Source organism: Lycium barbarum, chromosome 12 (assembly GCF_019175385.1).
Source record: "Lycium barbarum isolate Lr01 chromosome 12, ASM1917538v2, whole genome shotgun sequence".
Taxonomy (NCBI): Eukaryota; Viridiplantae; Streptophyta; class Magnoliopsida; order Solanales; family Solanaceae; genus Lycium; species Lycium barbarum.
Window position 1 is genome coordinate 106,140,647 of NC_083348.1, and position 15,301 is coordinate 106,155,947.

At 37.2% G+C, this 15,301-nt stretch overlaps 2 protein-coding genes across 3 annotated transcripts; one reads left to right on the top strand and one right to left on the bottom strand.

Annotated features, from left to right (window-relative positions):
* The first annotated feature begins 1,596 nt into the window (after window positions 1–1,596).
* On the top strand, window positions 1,597–8,778 carry LOC132623326 (B3 domain-containing transcription factor FUS3). Of its 2 annotated transcripts, none has more exons than XM_060338067.1 (6): window positions 1,597–2,449; window positions 7,037–7,126; window positions 7,329–7,429; window positions 7,813–7,859; window positions 7,969–8,045; window positions 8,128–8,778. In XM_060338067.1, the coding sequence occupies exons 1-6, from the start codon at window positions 1,952–1,954 to the stop codon at window positions 8,446–8,448; spliced, it is 1,134 nt and encodes a 377-aa protein (XP_060194050.1). In that variant the 5' UTR covers window positions 1,597–1,951; the 3' UTR covers window positions 8,449–8,778. The 2 variants fall into 2 exon arrangements, with proteins under 2 accessions (XP_060194050.1, XP_060194051.1); XM_060338068.1 differs by lacking the exon at window positions 1,597–2,449 and adding an exon at window positions 6,261–6,906.
* A 1,435-nt stretch (window positions 8,779–10,213) lies between these two features.
* On the bottom strand, window positions 10,214–13,695 carry LOC132625179 (mitochondrial phosphate carrier protein 3, mitochondrial). The gene is made up of 6 exons (XM_060339998.1): window positions 13,327–13,695; window positions 12,218–12,579; window positions 12,093–12,136; window positions 10,987–11,201; window positions 10,722–10,846; window positions 10,214–10,602 (listed from the first exon to the last, which is right to left on the bottom strand). The coding sequence occupies exons 1-6, from the start codon at window positions 13,585–13,587 to the stop codon at window positions 10,542–10,544; spliced, it is 1,068 nt and encodes a 355-aa protein (XP_060195981.1). The 5' UTR covers window positions 13,588–13,695; the 3' UTR covers window positions 10,214–10,541.
* Window positions 13,696–15,301: the final 1,606 nt, after the last annotated feature.

The window sequence follows — 15,301 nt, forward strand, 5'->3', positions numbered from 1 at the left end:
AAAGAGAAGAGTAATAATTATGATTTCTTATAGAATCACTTGTTGGTACTTTTCATTTTAATTCGATTCTATAATTAGGTATCGGCGAGGCTTGGGTACTATAATTGTTGTTAAAGCTAAAGTAACACCTTTTAGTTTAGAACATATACATAAGTTGGACTTGTCCAAAAATCTTTGTGGGACTAGATTTAATTTAGTTGATTTTCTTATGTTCATATATGCGCATAACACATGTTCTATATGACAACTATGATTTTAAAGGAAAAATTGGAATTAATTTTTTGTTAATATATGCACATAAATATTACCATATATGACAACTAACCGTTTGAATGACAGGTTAGAGTCATTTCAAATCTTCACGGGATAATTGTATTTGAGATGATCATGACTCATGAGGTAAAATTAGATGTAATTTGGTCAATATTTTTAGGCGGAATTACTACTTGAACTAGAACTACTAGAACTTATTTTAATTGAGCAGACACACTATAAATTGTTACCATTATATAATTTCGCGTCAAATTTTTAAAAAGCTTTTGTGCATGTTCTCAAGCGCCTACTATATCAATAATTTAATCACATAAAAATTATTTGTGCACATTGGACATATTTGAATTTAAGACCAAAATTCTAAAATCTTTCTCGTTTTTCTTAAAATTTATGTCTAATCAAATTAAAATGAGTAAAATGAAATGAAGGGAGTTATTACAAGCGATTTGGAAACACAGCCCGAATCAGATATTGAAACCGAATCGGGGCTCCATTTGAAAAAGAGGGAGGTGTGGACGTGGCAGCAAGAGAGGAGAAGCGGGATTGAAAATGCTGACGTCCATCATATTTGAAGCCATATATGAATAGAGAATAGGGTGAGTGAGTGTAATAGTTACAACGGAAAAGGTCCAAAAATATCCTAACTTATGGAAAATGGTTCACAAATACTCTTCATTCATCTATTGGTCCAAAAATACCTCTTCATCTATCTATTTGGTCCAAAAATATCCCAACCTATTTTTTGGCTCAAGAATACCCCTCAAACTAACACCCTAATTTTGATGGTATTTTTTCAATTTTAAAATGCCACGTGACTTGTTTTGATTGAACACATATATTATTTTTTTTTGCATTTCGTGAATTAATCAACGAAATATGTTTTTTTTTTTTTTTTTTTTGCATTTCGTGAATAAAAAAATGAAATAGGAAATTATAATTTTAATAAAAAATTTATCCTATTTCGTTTTTTAATACACGAAATGCAAAAAAAAAAAATTATAATTTCCTATTTCGTTTTTTTATTCACGAAATACAAAAAAAAAAACATATTTCGTTGATTAATTCACGAAATGCAAAAAAAAAATATATATATATGTCCAATCAAAACAAGCCACGTGGCATTTTAAAATTGAAAAAATACCATCAAAATTAGAGTGTTAGTTTGAGAGATATTCTTGAGCCAAAAAAATATGTTAAAAATATTTTTGGACCAAATAGATGGATGGAAGAATATTTTTGGACCAATAGATGAATAGAGGGTATTTACGAGCCATTTTCCATACGTTAGGTTATTTTTTAACCTTTTCCGTAGTTACAAAAGCAGAAATGACGGAAACTCCAAAGCAAAACCAAAAAACACCATTGATTTCAGTTAGCAAGATATCAGAGCTTTTTCAACACCTGGCTTCCCTCCTCTTCTCCATCCGTCCCTCACACACTTCTAAATTTGCTTTTCATTTTTCGACCGTTCACACTTACTAACAGAGACAAAATGACAACCCCTCACCCACTTAAACTTTTATTATGAACGAACCTCGTTCCCCGTCATTAAAGATTGGAAATCTTCCCAAGTCCCAACTTCCCCTGCCCCCACTCCTAGCTATATTTCTCTCATCTTTTGGCTCAATGCACAAACTCCTCCTCTAAAAATTTTAAAAAGGAAAAAAGGCTCCCTTGAATGAACATTGCACAAATGTCAGTCTCATCACTGCCATGGATGTACATTTGGTCGCAAAACGCCAGACCCACTAATCTCATCCTCTTTGGTCATAATTACACTAACCTCCACCCACTCACCGAAAACTCCATTTTTCAATATCACAAAAAGAGAGGAAAGAGTACAGACACACACAAAGAAAAAAGAGAGAGAAAAGGAAAGCAGAAGGCTTTTTACAGTAGCAGAAGCAGCATTGGCTTGGAGGTGATTATGGCGATGATGGAGATTACCGAGGCGTATGGTGTGTTGGCAGATGGAAATGCATCATTTGTTGTAGGGGACATGACCAACACTAACACTAGTCCTCCTATGAATAATGTTGTTGGGGCTACTCCTCAAAGCACCAAAAGAAGTCGCAGCCAGAGGCGTAGGCGCTCTTCCCTCAACTTCGGCTCCCTGGATTTTCCATCCTTCCCTTCCCACGTGCCACCACCTCCTCCTCCTTTGCCCCTCGCACGTGTATGCTCTCCACCCCACCTTTTTCACTTACTTCTCTTTTCCTCTTATTTTTTATCTTCCTGCCTAGTGCCTCTTCTTTACTACTACTGTAACTCTACCATTTTTTCTGATGTCAACTAAATTAGACTTTCCTTTTTATACTGCCTTTGTTTGTTGCCCAAGAGAAAACTGAAGAGTATTGGTGCTCATGGGTAAGGGGCGGATCCAGGCATAGCCAAGGGTGTTCATCTGAACCCCCTTGGGCGAAAAATTATACTGTTTATACATGGTTAAAATTATCTTTTATGTATATTTAGTAGATGTTGAACCCCTCGACTTCTTTCATGTGTTCACTTCTACAAATTTTGACCCCCTTAGTGAAAATTCTGATTCCGCCACTGCTGATGATGATTGAAATTCCTACAGACGCAGGTAGCTTATGCGCCTATGTGATATATGGAGAAACCATAACTTATTTAGTAGCCGTTTGGCCATAGATACTAAAAATAAATTCATTTTTTTTGAAATTTTTGAAGTTGGAGTTGTGTTTGGCCATAGTTTTTGAAATTATAGTTTTTGGTGAAATGTAGTTATAAAAAAGTGAAAAAAGTGATTTTTTTTTAAAAAATATTTTTTTTATATTCCGGAATACAACTTCAAGTTGTATTCGGAATATTTATGGCCAAACACCCAAAAGTGAAAAAAAAAATCCGGAATAAAGTGAATAATTTTTACGGCCAAACGGCACCTTAGTTTGTTGATACCTTTTTTATCTTTCAAATTAATTAGCAGACGCACCATAAATTAGAGTTTTAATTTGTGCTATATATGATACCTCTTCTCAATTTCTTTTCTCTTCATATATAGGTAGGGTAGCTACTACATTTTTCCTTTAATTTGGGGGAAGACTACAGTCTATATCTTGTGCTTAATGTTGCTCTTTTCTATTTTTGGAGGGTGGGGTCCTCTGCTCTCTTTGATGGTATAGAAGCCCCAGTGGCCAGTGGGTACACAGATTGGAGTGTACCGCTGATTTCTACTTTAGTAAGTATAAATATTGACAATATTGCTATGCCTCTGGAGTCTCTGCAGTCTAGCAATTTATATAATGCCTCTTCGACCCTGAGCTGCTATAGCTGTTTCTCCCATTAGTGTGACAAACTTATTTTCTCAAGACTACAGTATAGCTCACTAGACGGGTTAGTGGATGGGCCTGGACCAGCCCACCCCCCTATATAGGGGGTCTCTGTTGCACGTCGAAATTCATTTAATCGTGTAATTAAGCTCCTTCACCCTGTCCATCCTTAACTAACTGGAATAAAGGAAAGAGCAACGTAGAGCTTACTTTCCAACTTTACATTATCTTTACTACATAAATACCTTGTCTCTGCCTGCCTTTTGTTCATGCTGCATCTATAAATACCATTGTTATGCTTAACTTGGTAAAAAAAAAAAATGGATTTAAAGCATGGAGATACAATCTCCAGTGCTACTTATGGAATTAGATATAAGTTCTGTACATTTTGGATTTAACCTGTGAAAGAGTTACCTGGGAAGATTGAGATTAGAATTTTCGAGGGTTCAATATATGGGGATGACCTAGGCCGCGGCGTTAACAACATTTGGAAGAGGACCGAAAAGGCAAAGTAGGTCCTTACTTTGAAAAATCTGGCATCTTTGCGACTTTGTCGGTAATGCCCACTTTTGTAAGATCAAGTTATACTTGCGATTGTTTGAGTCCATCATTCATTGCAACTATGCAAGGTGTAGTGTGATAGTCAATTAAGCCTTTTAGAGTGGTGGAGTATATGTATAGTAAAACTTCTCATTTGAACCGATTAACAACCAGTTCAATTAAAAGATGACTAAGTTGTAAATACACTAATAACTTGCCTGGTAGTTTAGATGCTTGACTAGATGATGCATCATTGAGTTATATACGAAAGATTAGGAAGATGAATGTGCACTAAATTACTCTTACGATCAAAGGGTGAAACCACAAAGATTAAAGGCATTGCAAAATGAGCGAAGCTTGTTATTGCAAGAAGCCTGAATTTTATAGCTTAACGTGATAACAACCAATTGATGCCTCCGCGTGAAGCACATGAAAATAAGATTTTAATTTCAAGAATATCATCTTCTTGCTTGACTAGAAGATAAAGCATTAAATAATATGCCAAACTCCAATAACTGATGATAAGATGATATGGCTATCTAACCCTCAGGGGTTGGCCTGGTGGTAATTGACTTGAGCCTTGGGGTGCTCCCTTTCAAGGTCTCAAGTTCGAAACCCACTGGGTGCAAACAATTTCCGAGGGCCATCGGACTGGGGTAAAACCCTGAATTACCCGTGGTGCACTTGCGGGAAACTCCTTGCCGAGGGCCTGTGCACCCCCGAGATTAGTCGGGGCTCAAAGAGACCCGGACACCCGGTGCTTAATCAAAAAAAAAAAGATGATATGGCTATCTGCCGAACAATTGCATTAGTCATCACGTGCGAGCACATGGTTTCTTCCTTTATGAGAAATATTCATATCAATGGATCTCATCTCCCGTCATCAAGGCAAAACTCCAATTCATATCGGCCACCTCAGTAATGTTGAAATACAAGGAAAGAAGACATTTTCATACCAAGAAGATGAATAGTATCTTAAAGATGAAGCATTAATTGATGCGCCGAGCTCTAGAGCATGATAAGATGAAAGGTTTACTGAGTTCGGAAAAATATTCGATCTTTGAAATGGAGATTAGAGGATACATCTAATCGGTCACCTCTAGTCTGATACACTCCCTCACAATTATATGATCAACGGGATCAATCGGTTAGAGAGTAGTGCTAGTGACCAAATGACAATATAAACATAGAAAAGGAAGAGTCGTCATTCAGCTGAGCCACCTAGTGGTGTGGTATATATTGGTTAAGCTGTGAGTGATTAGCTTAATTTTGTAAATCAAGAACATTGATGCAAAAGAAAAGCCTGTTATTGTTGTCCGCTCGAGGCTATTTTCTCCGTGACTCGTGAGAATTGAATACCTACATACAAAAAACTAGTTAACATAGCCTATCAACTACTTCATGTCTTGAGTGTCTTCTCAAAAAATTCTTAAAGTTACAAGATGTCTAGCATATATTATTTGATGTCTTTTGGTTGAAAGATCATGTCATCTTTGGTGTTTGAGGTTCATAATAAGTGTGACAAAATGAGCCAAGATGACAACGATATCCATTTATTATTCACTACTAAAGAAAAGTCCCTTTCTTTTTCGAATCCAAGAAGACATTGGATTGACATGACTTATGAGGAAATTATATTTGAAAAAGTCAAGATCATAAATTGAGGAAGATCCTTTTATGCCGTATAAGGATGAAGATACTTTAGAATGACTTTATGGGTCGATTATGAAGCAATAACTAAATAGACAACACTTGCAAGAATGCATTATTAAGCACCCAACCTAATCTTCAAAGATCAATATCAACACCTTCCTCACCACGACCTATCCTAAAGTTGACATGATCCAAGGGGTAGCGGGCTTGATATCAATAATGCACTTACCTCCTCACCATGACCTAAGAAAATTCAAAATCGCATGAGTAATGTTTATTGAGATATTGGACTCATAAGATATGAGTAGGATTTACACAACAACAACAACAACCTACCCAGATGAGTAAGATTTACACATCAAATAGAAACCTACATAAACTACTCATGTTGGGGCCAGTTAAATTGTACCATTAGATATGTATTGGGTAGTTGGCGAAAGATATTGATAACTATAGTGTAGATATAATGGTAAAAGTAGTCGACTTGATGGTAATTAGTGCACTTCTCTAGTTCCAAGCCTTGCGAGTTTGTGCCATTATTAGTCAAATCTTGAATCGCATGAGTGAAGTCATCTACGGTCAGATTTATTTGAAGGAGTGCAAATAGAGAAATATCCTCTATTACATTTTCTTTGAAATCCTAAGCTGTCAATCAGCAAAATTAGAATCTAAAATATAATGAGAGGCTAGAAGAACTTCATTCAAGAAATAGCTACAGATGTAATAGTTGTGTCGCTACATGCTACTACCAAACTATAAGTCACAAGTAGCATCTAGTCGCCACATCCTTTGAGGAAGGTCACGCATTTGGACATAGTTGGATTCCCTTCAACGAATAACGAAAAACATGAAATACTTAGCTTATCTCAGTCCACATATAGCAAAAAGCCAGATGCAAGGTGATCCAATAATTTGGAGCATTACATGGATATAGCCTATAGGTATGATAAAAATCTGTTTTATATGTGTTCACTTCGTAAAAGACAATGAAGCTGAAAATTTAATCATTCTCAATGGAGCTGAAAATTTAATCATTCTGTTGAAGCAAACTAATTGCAGTGAATTCTTGAACATTTCGGTGAAAATGTTTGATGTTTATTTATCTATCCTTTGCAGTGTAGTTCATTTGATTCATTCCCATCTCTTTCTGGTAAGCAGACATTTTCCTTGTCGTCTGTACCATCTCTTATTAGAAACTGGCAGGTTATCTTGCAATCACAATTCAGCTAAATTTGGCCCTGGGCATTATTAAGTCCTCTAACGGGTTGTTTATGCTTCAGGCACTTGAACCAACAGGGTTCAGATTTCTCTTTGACAAGCAGCTTCATAACAGTGATGTCAGCTCCCTGAGGAGAATCGTTGTGCCCAAGGTTTGGTCTTTTGATAGCACGGTCGTTAATGCATTTAGAACACTAGTTCTTTTGCTTACCATTTTTTTATTTGGAATATACATAAGTAATAATTAATGTCGCTATCATTTTAGATTTCCATACTAATGATTTAGCAGTTGTCAACATTGTGTATGACATAGTCTGCCGCTACAGAGTAATTTTATACCGTGGTTGATTTCAGAAAGCAGCTGAGGAATATCTTCCAGCTCTTGAGATCAAGGAAGGGTTTCCCATCACCATGGATGACATGGACGGTATCCATGTTTGGACTTTCAGATACAGGTCTGAGGTTATTTTGTTTTTGCAAATTTACTTGAGCGGGTGATATTTATAAGTCAGAGAAGCAATATAAATTGAAGTGTGCTGACTAAATTGAAGTGTGCTGACCAAGGATGTGAAGACCAGCATACTTGATAGGCGCAATTAACTTTTTGACGTTGGTTATCCTTGAGCTAGATCAAATTCTTAAATGCCTGGCAATGTGGTGATATTTTGGTAGTACCTTAACAAATTGGTTGATTAAATCAGCTAATTGGGGTGGGGGTTAAGAAGAACGTAGAAAACATGGTTGCTTGTGCTATTTTTTACATTTCTGACATAATTCCCCCACCCAGTTTATGAGTCGTTAAGACATACTTCTCTTCAAAGTTATGCTTTTCTTATAGGTATTGGCCAAATAACAGCAGCCGAATGTATGTGCTGGAAAATACTGGTGAGATCTCCAGATCCCTTCCTTTTCCAAGTTTATTACTTCTGTTCTGGTTCTTAGAGAGCTAAAAATAAAAAGATTAATGTTGTTGGATTTGAAATTTGATGGTCAGGTGACTTTGTCCAAAGACATGGATTGCGCCAAGGAGACTACTTTGCACTCCACTACAATGATCAAAAGCAGATATATGTAAGCTTGCTCATTGAGAATCTTGTAGGTGTAGTTACTCTCAAAGGCTATTGTTTGTTGTGACCTATATGTTTGTGTATAGGGCATTGAAGCAAGGAAAGCTGGAAGTGGAGCAGTATTCCGTGGTTATGAAGCGGAGGACATGATTTTAACTGATTATGGACAGGCTGCAGGTGATGGGAATCAGGTGCTTATGAATGAACCAGAAATGGATATGTCCAGCTTTTACTTCCCTGCAATGGACAATGAGATGGGCATGTCCTTCATTTATGATACCAGCTTCTGGAACGAGCCAGCCTTCGATTTTGTAGGGGGTCCTACGACCTATTACTCAACTAATGTGTTCCCAATGCCAAGCTTTGGATCCATTGAAGACAGCTTCTCTGTTGATGATTTCTATTGAGGTCTGCACGGGCATAGTGAAATAGGGGGATACATACTACTAATCCTGTGCAAACCTTGTAATCTAATGCATACTCCTACCGTAATGTTTTGAAGTAAAAAGCGGATACTCCAGTTACTAGCACAAGGAACTTTACTAGTAAGTTAAGGTTTCTGTTTTTTGTTTTTCTGGTAAGGGCGGGCTGAGACTTCTTTGGTTGTTTTGTACTTTCTTTGGTTGATGGCTTCTGTAGTGAAGTTGGGGTCAAAAACTCTTTACCGCCGTAAATGTAATAAGCTGGAGACTTTAGAAATGGAAAAATATGAAATAAGAAGGTGCATAGTTCGGGCTTATGATCTTGTCATCAAGCTTTGTTTGATTTGTCATGTGTAGAAATCATGCTCTACTCTTAGCATAATCCCTACTAAAATGTTTTGATGTTTGCTTTGTCTGATGAACGTTTTAAAGGAAAGGCAGAGGTGTTTAACAATTATTTCGTTACAATTGCTGCTTTACAGCTCTATAAGACTGTCTTGTAGATTGTCACTTCCTCTTTTCTCAGTCTAAGAGGAGTTTTCATAGTTTTCCCTCATTTTTGTTTTGTTTGGCTCAAGGTAAGAAGAGGTAGGAAAAATTAAGGTAGGAAAAATTAAGTGCCGATTGAACTTTGTACCTCATCCATATAAGATAATAATTTTATCAAAAAACTTCCAGTCAATTCTCCAGATATTTTACTTCAATAACTATTTCGGTTATCCGCAGAGGAGGTTGCTGACCCTTGAGGTTCGCCTTCCTTCGAGTCTAAAGAGTGGGAGAACAGTACGGTATAACGATTTAGCCTAAACTTTTGGAAAGATGAAATAACCCCATGACTAACCTAGTCGAATTTATATAAAACCGCCTACCTCATCACAAGCTCAACTTATTAACAGCTAACCTGAAGCCTGTTAATGGTTTTTCAAGCCAACTTTTGGTGCTTACTGATTGATGCTAACCAACTAATGTAACTTGATCAGCACATGATGTTCCATGCGCAGCTAACGTTAATTCTTTAAGCTTCTTTCTACTGCTTCTAAGCTCTAACTAATGCCCGCTCTTCTGTACCTTGGATTGCATCAAATCACTAAAACTCTTGATAGATTCCGACCAACAGTAATTCTAAAGATAAGTAACTGCACCGCACTCTTTTAGAAGATTGTGTTGAGAGTCGCATTGTCCAGTCTTTTATTTCAACATGGAAGGCACTCCATTTGGTGTGTCCATCTTAGATTCGGTAGTTGATCTTCCTTCATTCCTCGCAAAATGAAGCCGCCAACAATACCTTATGAGAAGTACCATTGTTTTCTTGGCCAGTTCCCGGTCTTGTATGTTTGACTTTCCTAGATGCAAGTATGCAACCTTGGGCAGTTGACATGACACACCTTCTTGGGTCTAGAGGTTATTCGTCTTTTTTTATTATTAAATCAATTTCATTGATCATAATAATTTACCTTTTCCTTTTGCTGCATCTAGATGCTACTACAAACGCGAACTTCTGATATTCAGAGACTGGGAACACAGGAATAGCACAAGAAATGACCAAGTACCTACGGATCCATTTATCAGGTGCGAAACCCACAAACAGAGATGGGTCGCTGCAGTGGCCTCACAAAACTAGCTCCCGAAACAGAAGGATTTAGAAAACCAAAATCAGAAAACAGCAATAAAAGAGTCATCATTCAGCAGCTGCCGCTCAGGAAAGTTTTTTTTTTTAAAAAAAAAAAAAAAATTTGGTACATTGGGAAAGTGAAAATGAACAAAGCAAATATATAGCCCCAAATATGCTTGTTATTCCCATGTTCAAAAGGGAAACACTGAGCATCAAATTGATTTTGTATCTATTCTAAGCAAAAAAAAAAACATCCGCAATGCTTAAGTTTTAGGGGGACTTCCCCTCTCCAAAATCTCAAAATCAGAGAAATATAAAATTAAAGATTGTTGTGTAAGAATACTCTCCAGCTTACTATGAAAGAGCACTAAAGAAACATGGGCAATCTATGTTTATTGTTTCATCTGGAGAAGTCTTCTCTTACTACTACTTCTAGGCTTGGCAAAGAATTAGTTTGTACTCAATCCTACACCTTTGCAACTTCGGAGTCAGCAGGTGCTACAGGAGGAGCTCCACCAGTTGTTGGCCTGAAATGGCATCAGAAAAAATAAACCAAACATATCTATTAAGTTACTCAAAGTAGACAGATACGGAAAAGGCGTAAAGGTTTAGAATGTTCAGCTATGTGTTAGAAGAAGACACTTACAGCCCAACAAAAACCTTGAAAGCATCATAGATTCCCCATTGAGCACCAGTAAGAGTTCCAATCATGACAATACGTAGAGGGAGCCCACGGGTAAAGAGACCCAATACTCCCATCTTCTTCACGGCCTGAGGAAATAGTTTTTTTTTTTATCAGAAAGAAATAGGGAGTGTCACATGGCGGATTAATGACTTGAGGACATTTAAGAAAATTGAAGGGGAAGAGAAAGAGATGGTCCAACAAACGACACAAACTACTAAATGCTTACATCACCAACAGTTGCACCCTTGGCATTATTGAGGAATGAGACAAGATTGTCTGCAGGATGGGATACAATAGCACAGAAGACACCAGCTATATATCCACCAGCAAAGCTAATACCAAGTTGCATAGGTTTGCTGCACTCATTTTTAGGCTTTGGGACTGCATGCTTGTAGATCAACTCCACAATAGTCTCAAAGGACGCAAACTTCATCATAGTATCTGCAATTTAAGGAGTTTATTCCTTAGTGTCCAATAAATAGTAACTCAAACAAGGTCACATTAGAAGAACAATAGCACAACCAGATATGCACTAATAAAACAAATACACAGTGGTGTAATAATAAACGCCTCATAATTCAGGCTCTGCAACATCCCAGGATAATACTTGTATTTGGGCCGTGCAAGTAGAAGGAGAGAAAAAAGTATATGAAAGACCGAATGAAGAAGGAAAGCTTTAGGTAAATTACTAGGACCACTATACTTTAACCAAAAAGGGACCACCCTCTAATACCTTACCAATAGCAGAAAACATCATGAAATGGGCCTACCCAGCCCTTAATCTGTATTACTTTACATCACAGGGGTAGATTTCTAACCAAAAGGAAGCCATTACCACAACGAGAAAGAGGCAACTAATTTTCAACAGATATGACAATTAATTTACTGCTGCATCCAAACAAAAGCCCTTATCTAGGAATTTTCCATTCCCAGGCCTTCCGGGGCCTAATAGATCATAATTACAGAAACTTTTGCAATTCTAAGTAAGGCAATGTCCCAATTTAATAAACAGAGATGTAGAAAATCTCTATTTGTTCCATTTAATAGAGAAAGGAAAAGGTTATTTTGCTCAAATATCTATTCCAAACCAGCACGATCTTTTTTTGGGGGTAGCGATGTGAGGTCCTCATTTGGAGGGGTTCTATTTTTTTAAGACAGGTCCAACTAAACAACCATAAGTTTAATGAATTCTAGCAAACATCAAAATTTTCACTCTTTTGGATAATCATATGGACATCAAACCCCTACTCGCATAATTAGATTGCCCAGGTAATAAACAAGTTCTTAGATAATAATAATATTAAACAATAGAAAACAGATGGTTCCACTTACATGGAATTTGACGCCCCCAAAGAGGAACCAAACCTTTGTACAGGCTGCAAAAATATAGCAAAATATAAAAATCCATTCTATAAGGTACAGGCTAAGGAATGTGCAAAACAACGATAATACCATACCCCATGGTGCCTTCAGCTCTAACAAATTTCGGCATTCCATCTGACAATCCCCTAGCAAAACCAGGCTGTGTCTGAACACGAACCTTTACAGCTTCAAATGGGCAAAGAGCAATATCTGCAATCACTTCAGCAGATGCAGAACCAGCAAGGTATATCAGAGTCTTGTACTTTACAGCATTTTCTGCTCCGGCAAGGTCAGAGTAGTACTTCTTGAAGAACTCATAGAATCCGAACTTGCATGCACCCTGAGCACTGTAACCTAAAAGGGTTGGAACCCATCCCCTGAAGAATCCCCTGGCACCTTGCTCCTTAAGCAGCACCCCAAATCCAGATGATATGCTCTTGTATTTAGCTGGGTCAATCTACAAATTTATGAAATTTCAGTCAGTTTAGATCTTAATGAGTACTAGAAACAATATGATAACTAAGGGAATAGTTTCACACATAAAGACAATCCTCCCACAGTCGAAAAAAGCAAAGGGGAAAATAAAATTACACCGGAAGCGGCACTAGCTAGCAAACGAGAAACTATCCCATTGATAAGGAGAGTCAGAACAGTAAAGGAGTAGCACCATTATGAGCACAAATATCCAAATACATAACAAAGAGGCGATTTAATCACCAATCTAAGAAAAAGTGAGCCAAGTTTCATATGTCTTTTCCTATATCTAGTTGAAAGCCTTTAGCTGATGCTGCAGAGAAGACTGTCAACCACACGGTGACTGAGCAGGATAGTGTAGCAAGGTTCAGGCTTAAAAGGAAGTAAGAGTAGTGTTGAATCAGGAAAGGTGACATGGGAAACAACCAACACACCTTCCCCTTCCCATATATCTAAAGTCTAAAGATAATAGAGATATAATTAAATGAAAAGGCCGCCGAGTTTTGTGACATGTACAGGGGACAAACAATCACCATTTCACATTGAAAATCATTCAAACTACACATGATAGACTAAGATCCGCGAGTTTTGCCACACACAGAGAAACGACCAGTCACCACTTAAAACATTTACCAATAAAATGAAGATCTAGAAGATGCGCAAGTGAGATCGGATATACATAGAGACGATGAAGAAGTTGGGATCGGAACAGATCTGAAAAGGGTGATACCTGCATGTTACATTTGACGAGATCAAGAGGAGTGACAGCCATGTGAGTGAGTCCACAACTGAGGATACCACCAAAGGTGCAGGCAGCATAGAACTGAGGAGAGTACATCTCGATCTTGCCAGGCTCGCTAGGTGCGGGGATGAGGAAGCTCTTGTTGGCAACATTGGGGTTTTCAGGGACAGAAAGGGTTTTGGGAGTGAAGGAAGATGTTGGTGAGTAGAGGAAGCTTGGGAGAAGAGACCGACGGCGTGAGTTCTCCATCACGATTCGCGGCGCAGCTGACTCAGAGCCTAAAATGAAATCGTTTATTCTCGTCTCTCGCTCTCCCAATACCTCTTTGGACCTAAATCACAATCCAATGAATGACTCCATTTTCCACCTTTTATACCACCCAATCAACCTAACCATTCACTTTGCGTTATATATACGGAGTGACCAATAATCGCCCTAATGTCTCTATTTACCTTTATGCCCATGCCCCCGCTTCATTTTCATTTTTATTTTTCCGAATCAAAATCAAATGACCCACTTATCATGCCATCGTAGTGTTACCAAAATTGTTACTACTACAATTTTCCCAATCACCTTTTTACCCACTAAAAAAAATGAATACAATTGCTTTGCCTTTCTACCTTTTACTAGTAAATTTATATTTATGCTACTGCATAAGCGGCTAGAAGCAGGCAGTTGTCCGTTGACACTCCTGCTTCCGTCGAGGTTATACGGTTGCTTTTCTACCCCAATATATAATTGGTGTTCTTAATATTTTTACCAACATTAATAGTAATATTTATCCGTTATTCATTTTACGCGTAATGAGATAATTTACTATCACACAAATATATAACTTTTCAAAGCATTTCAAATAATTTGAAATATTATAACACAAATTATTAAACCCGTGCTCCCAAAACTTCTAGCTTTTCACTTGTGACTTTCAAGAAACGTCGTAGAATATGTTGAAAAACTCTTAAAATTGCATAGAGATAAAATTATAAATATATTGGCCCGTGCTAGCACGGGTTCCGGTATCTAGTACACATAGAAATATTTAAGAAAATTAGAGAAGTTGATAAAAATATTTACAATTCTACTAGGATAATTTAGGCAAGAAAGACAAGATTTTCAACGTAACTTTCTTTTTTCTTCTCTCTCCTTTCCCTTAATCCCACATGCCTCATTCGATTTTGTGCCATTTTGCTAAACAAGAGGAGTGAAGGTACCATGAATATGATATTTATGGTAACAAAGTAGGGGCGACTCAACAAATTTGATTGGTTAAAGCCAAAATATATTAAAAGTTCCTTAATTTACTCATAAAATTTATACTACAACGAGACATAAAAAAAAGTCCATATGGCTTTAATATGATCAGAGTGTAGCACCTAATGCGTGGGTTAGGCGGATGTCGCAGTATTGAACTATCTCATGTACAAAAACATGGCATTTAAGTATAAAACGGCAGAGAAGCGAGCCCATCATTTGTCGAGCTTCGGACCTTACGACACTTGCCTCGGGAATTTCTTAATTAAAAGGATGAGACACAAAATATATACTCTCTGATGTATCGATCGATCAAATATGACATAGATAATATCTCAGATGGTCACTCAACTTTGTTTTTTAACCCAAAAGTCACTCAGCTAAGGGTAATTCACTTAGAAAGTCATTCAACTTTATTTTCTAATCCAAAAGTCACTCAACTATTAGTATTTCAACTAGAAAGTCACCCAACCTATTTAAGTGATTTTTTCATTAATTTTGTTGACATGAAATGTTTATTTAAAGTCAAATTTTGAGTTAACTTTGGGATATGTAACTTTTTCAAAAAATAAAATGAAATTATTAAGTAATTCTGGCTCGAATTTGGAAAGTTCTCAGGGCTTAAGCCTAGAACGTTGGGGCTTACACCTAGGTGAACGTCCGGAAGGTTGGGCTTACGCCTCACGATACTTACGCCCCGTCAGTACATCTC

Bases quoted from the DNA above. Each gene is read 5' to 3' on its own strand.
- LOC132623326 (XM_060338067.1), top strand. From the start codon at position 1,952: ATGAACATTGCACAAATGTCAGTCTCATCACTGCCATGGATGTACATT. The intron at 7,127-7,328 runs GTTTGGTCTTTT...GGTTGATTTCAG, and splicing joins GGAGAATCGTTGTGCCCAAG to AAAGCAGCTGAGGAATATCT. The intron at 8,046-8,127 runs GTAAGCTTGCTC...GTTTGTGTATAG, and splicing joins ATGATCAAAAGCAGATATAT to GGCATTGAAGCAAGGAAAGC.
- LOC132625179 (XM_060339998.1), bottom strand. From the start codon at position 13,587: ATGGAGAACTCACGCCGTCGGTCTCTTCTCCCAAGCTTCCTCTACTCA. The intron at 10,847-10,986 runs GTAAGCATTTAG...CTATTTCCTCAG, and splicing joins AGGGTGCAACTGTTGGTGAT to GCCGTGAAGAAGATGGGAGT. The intron at 10,603-10,721 runs GTAAGTGTCTTC...ATGCCATTTCAG, and splicing joins TTCAAGGTTTTTGTTGGGCT to GCCAACAACTGGTGGAGCTC.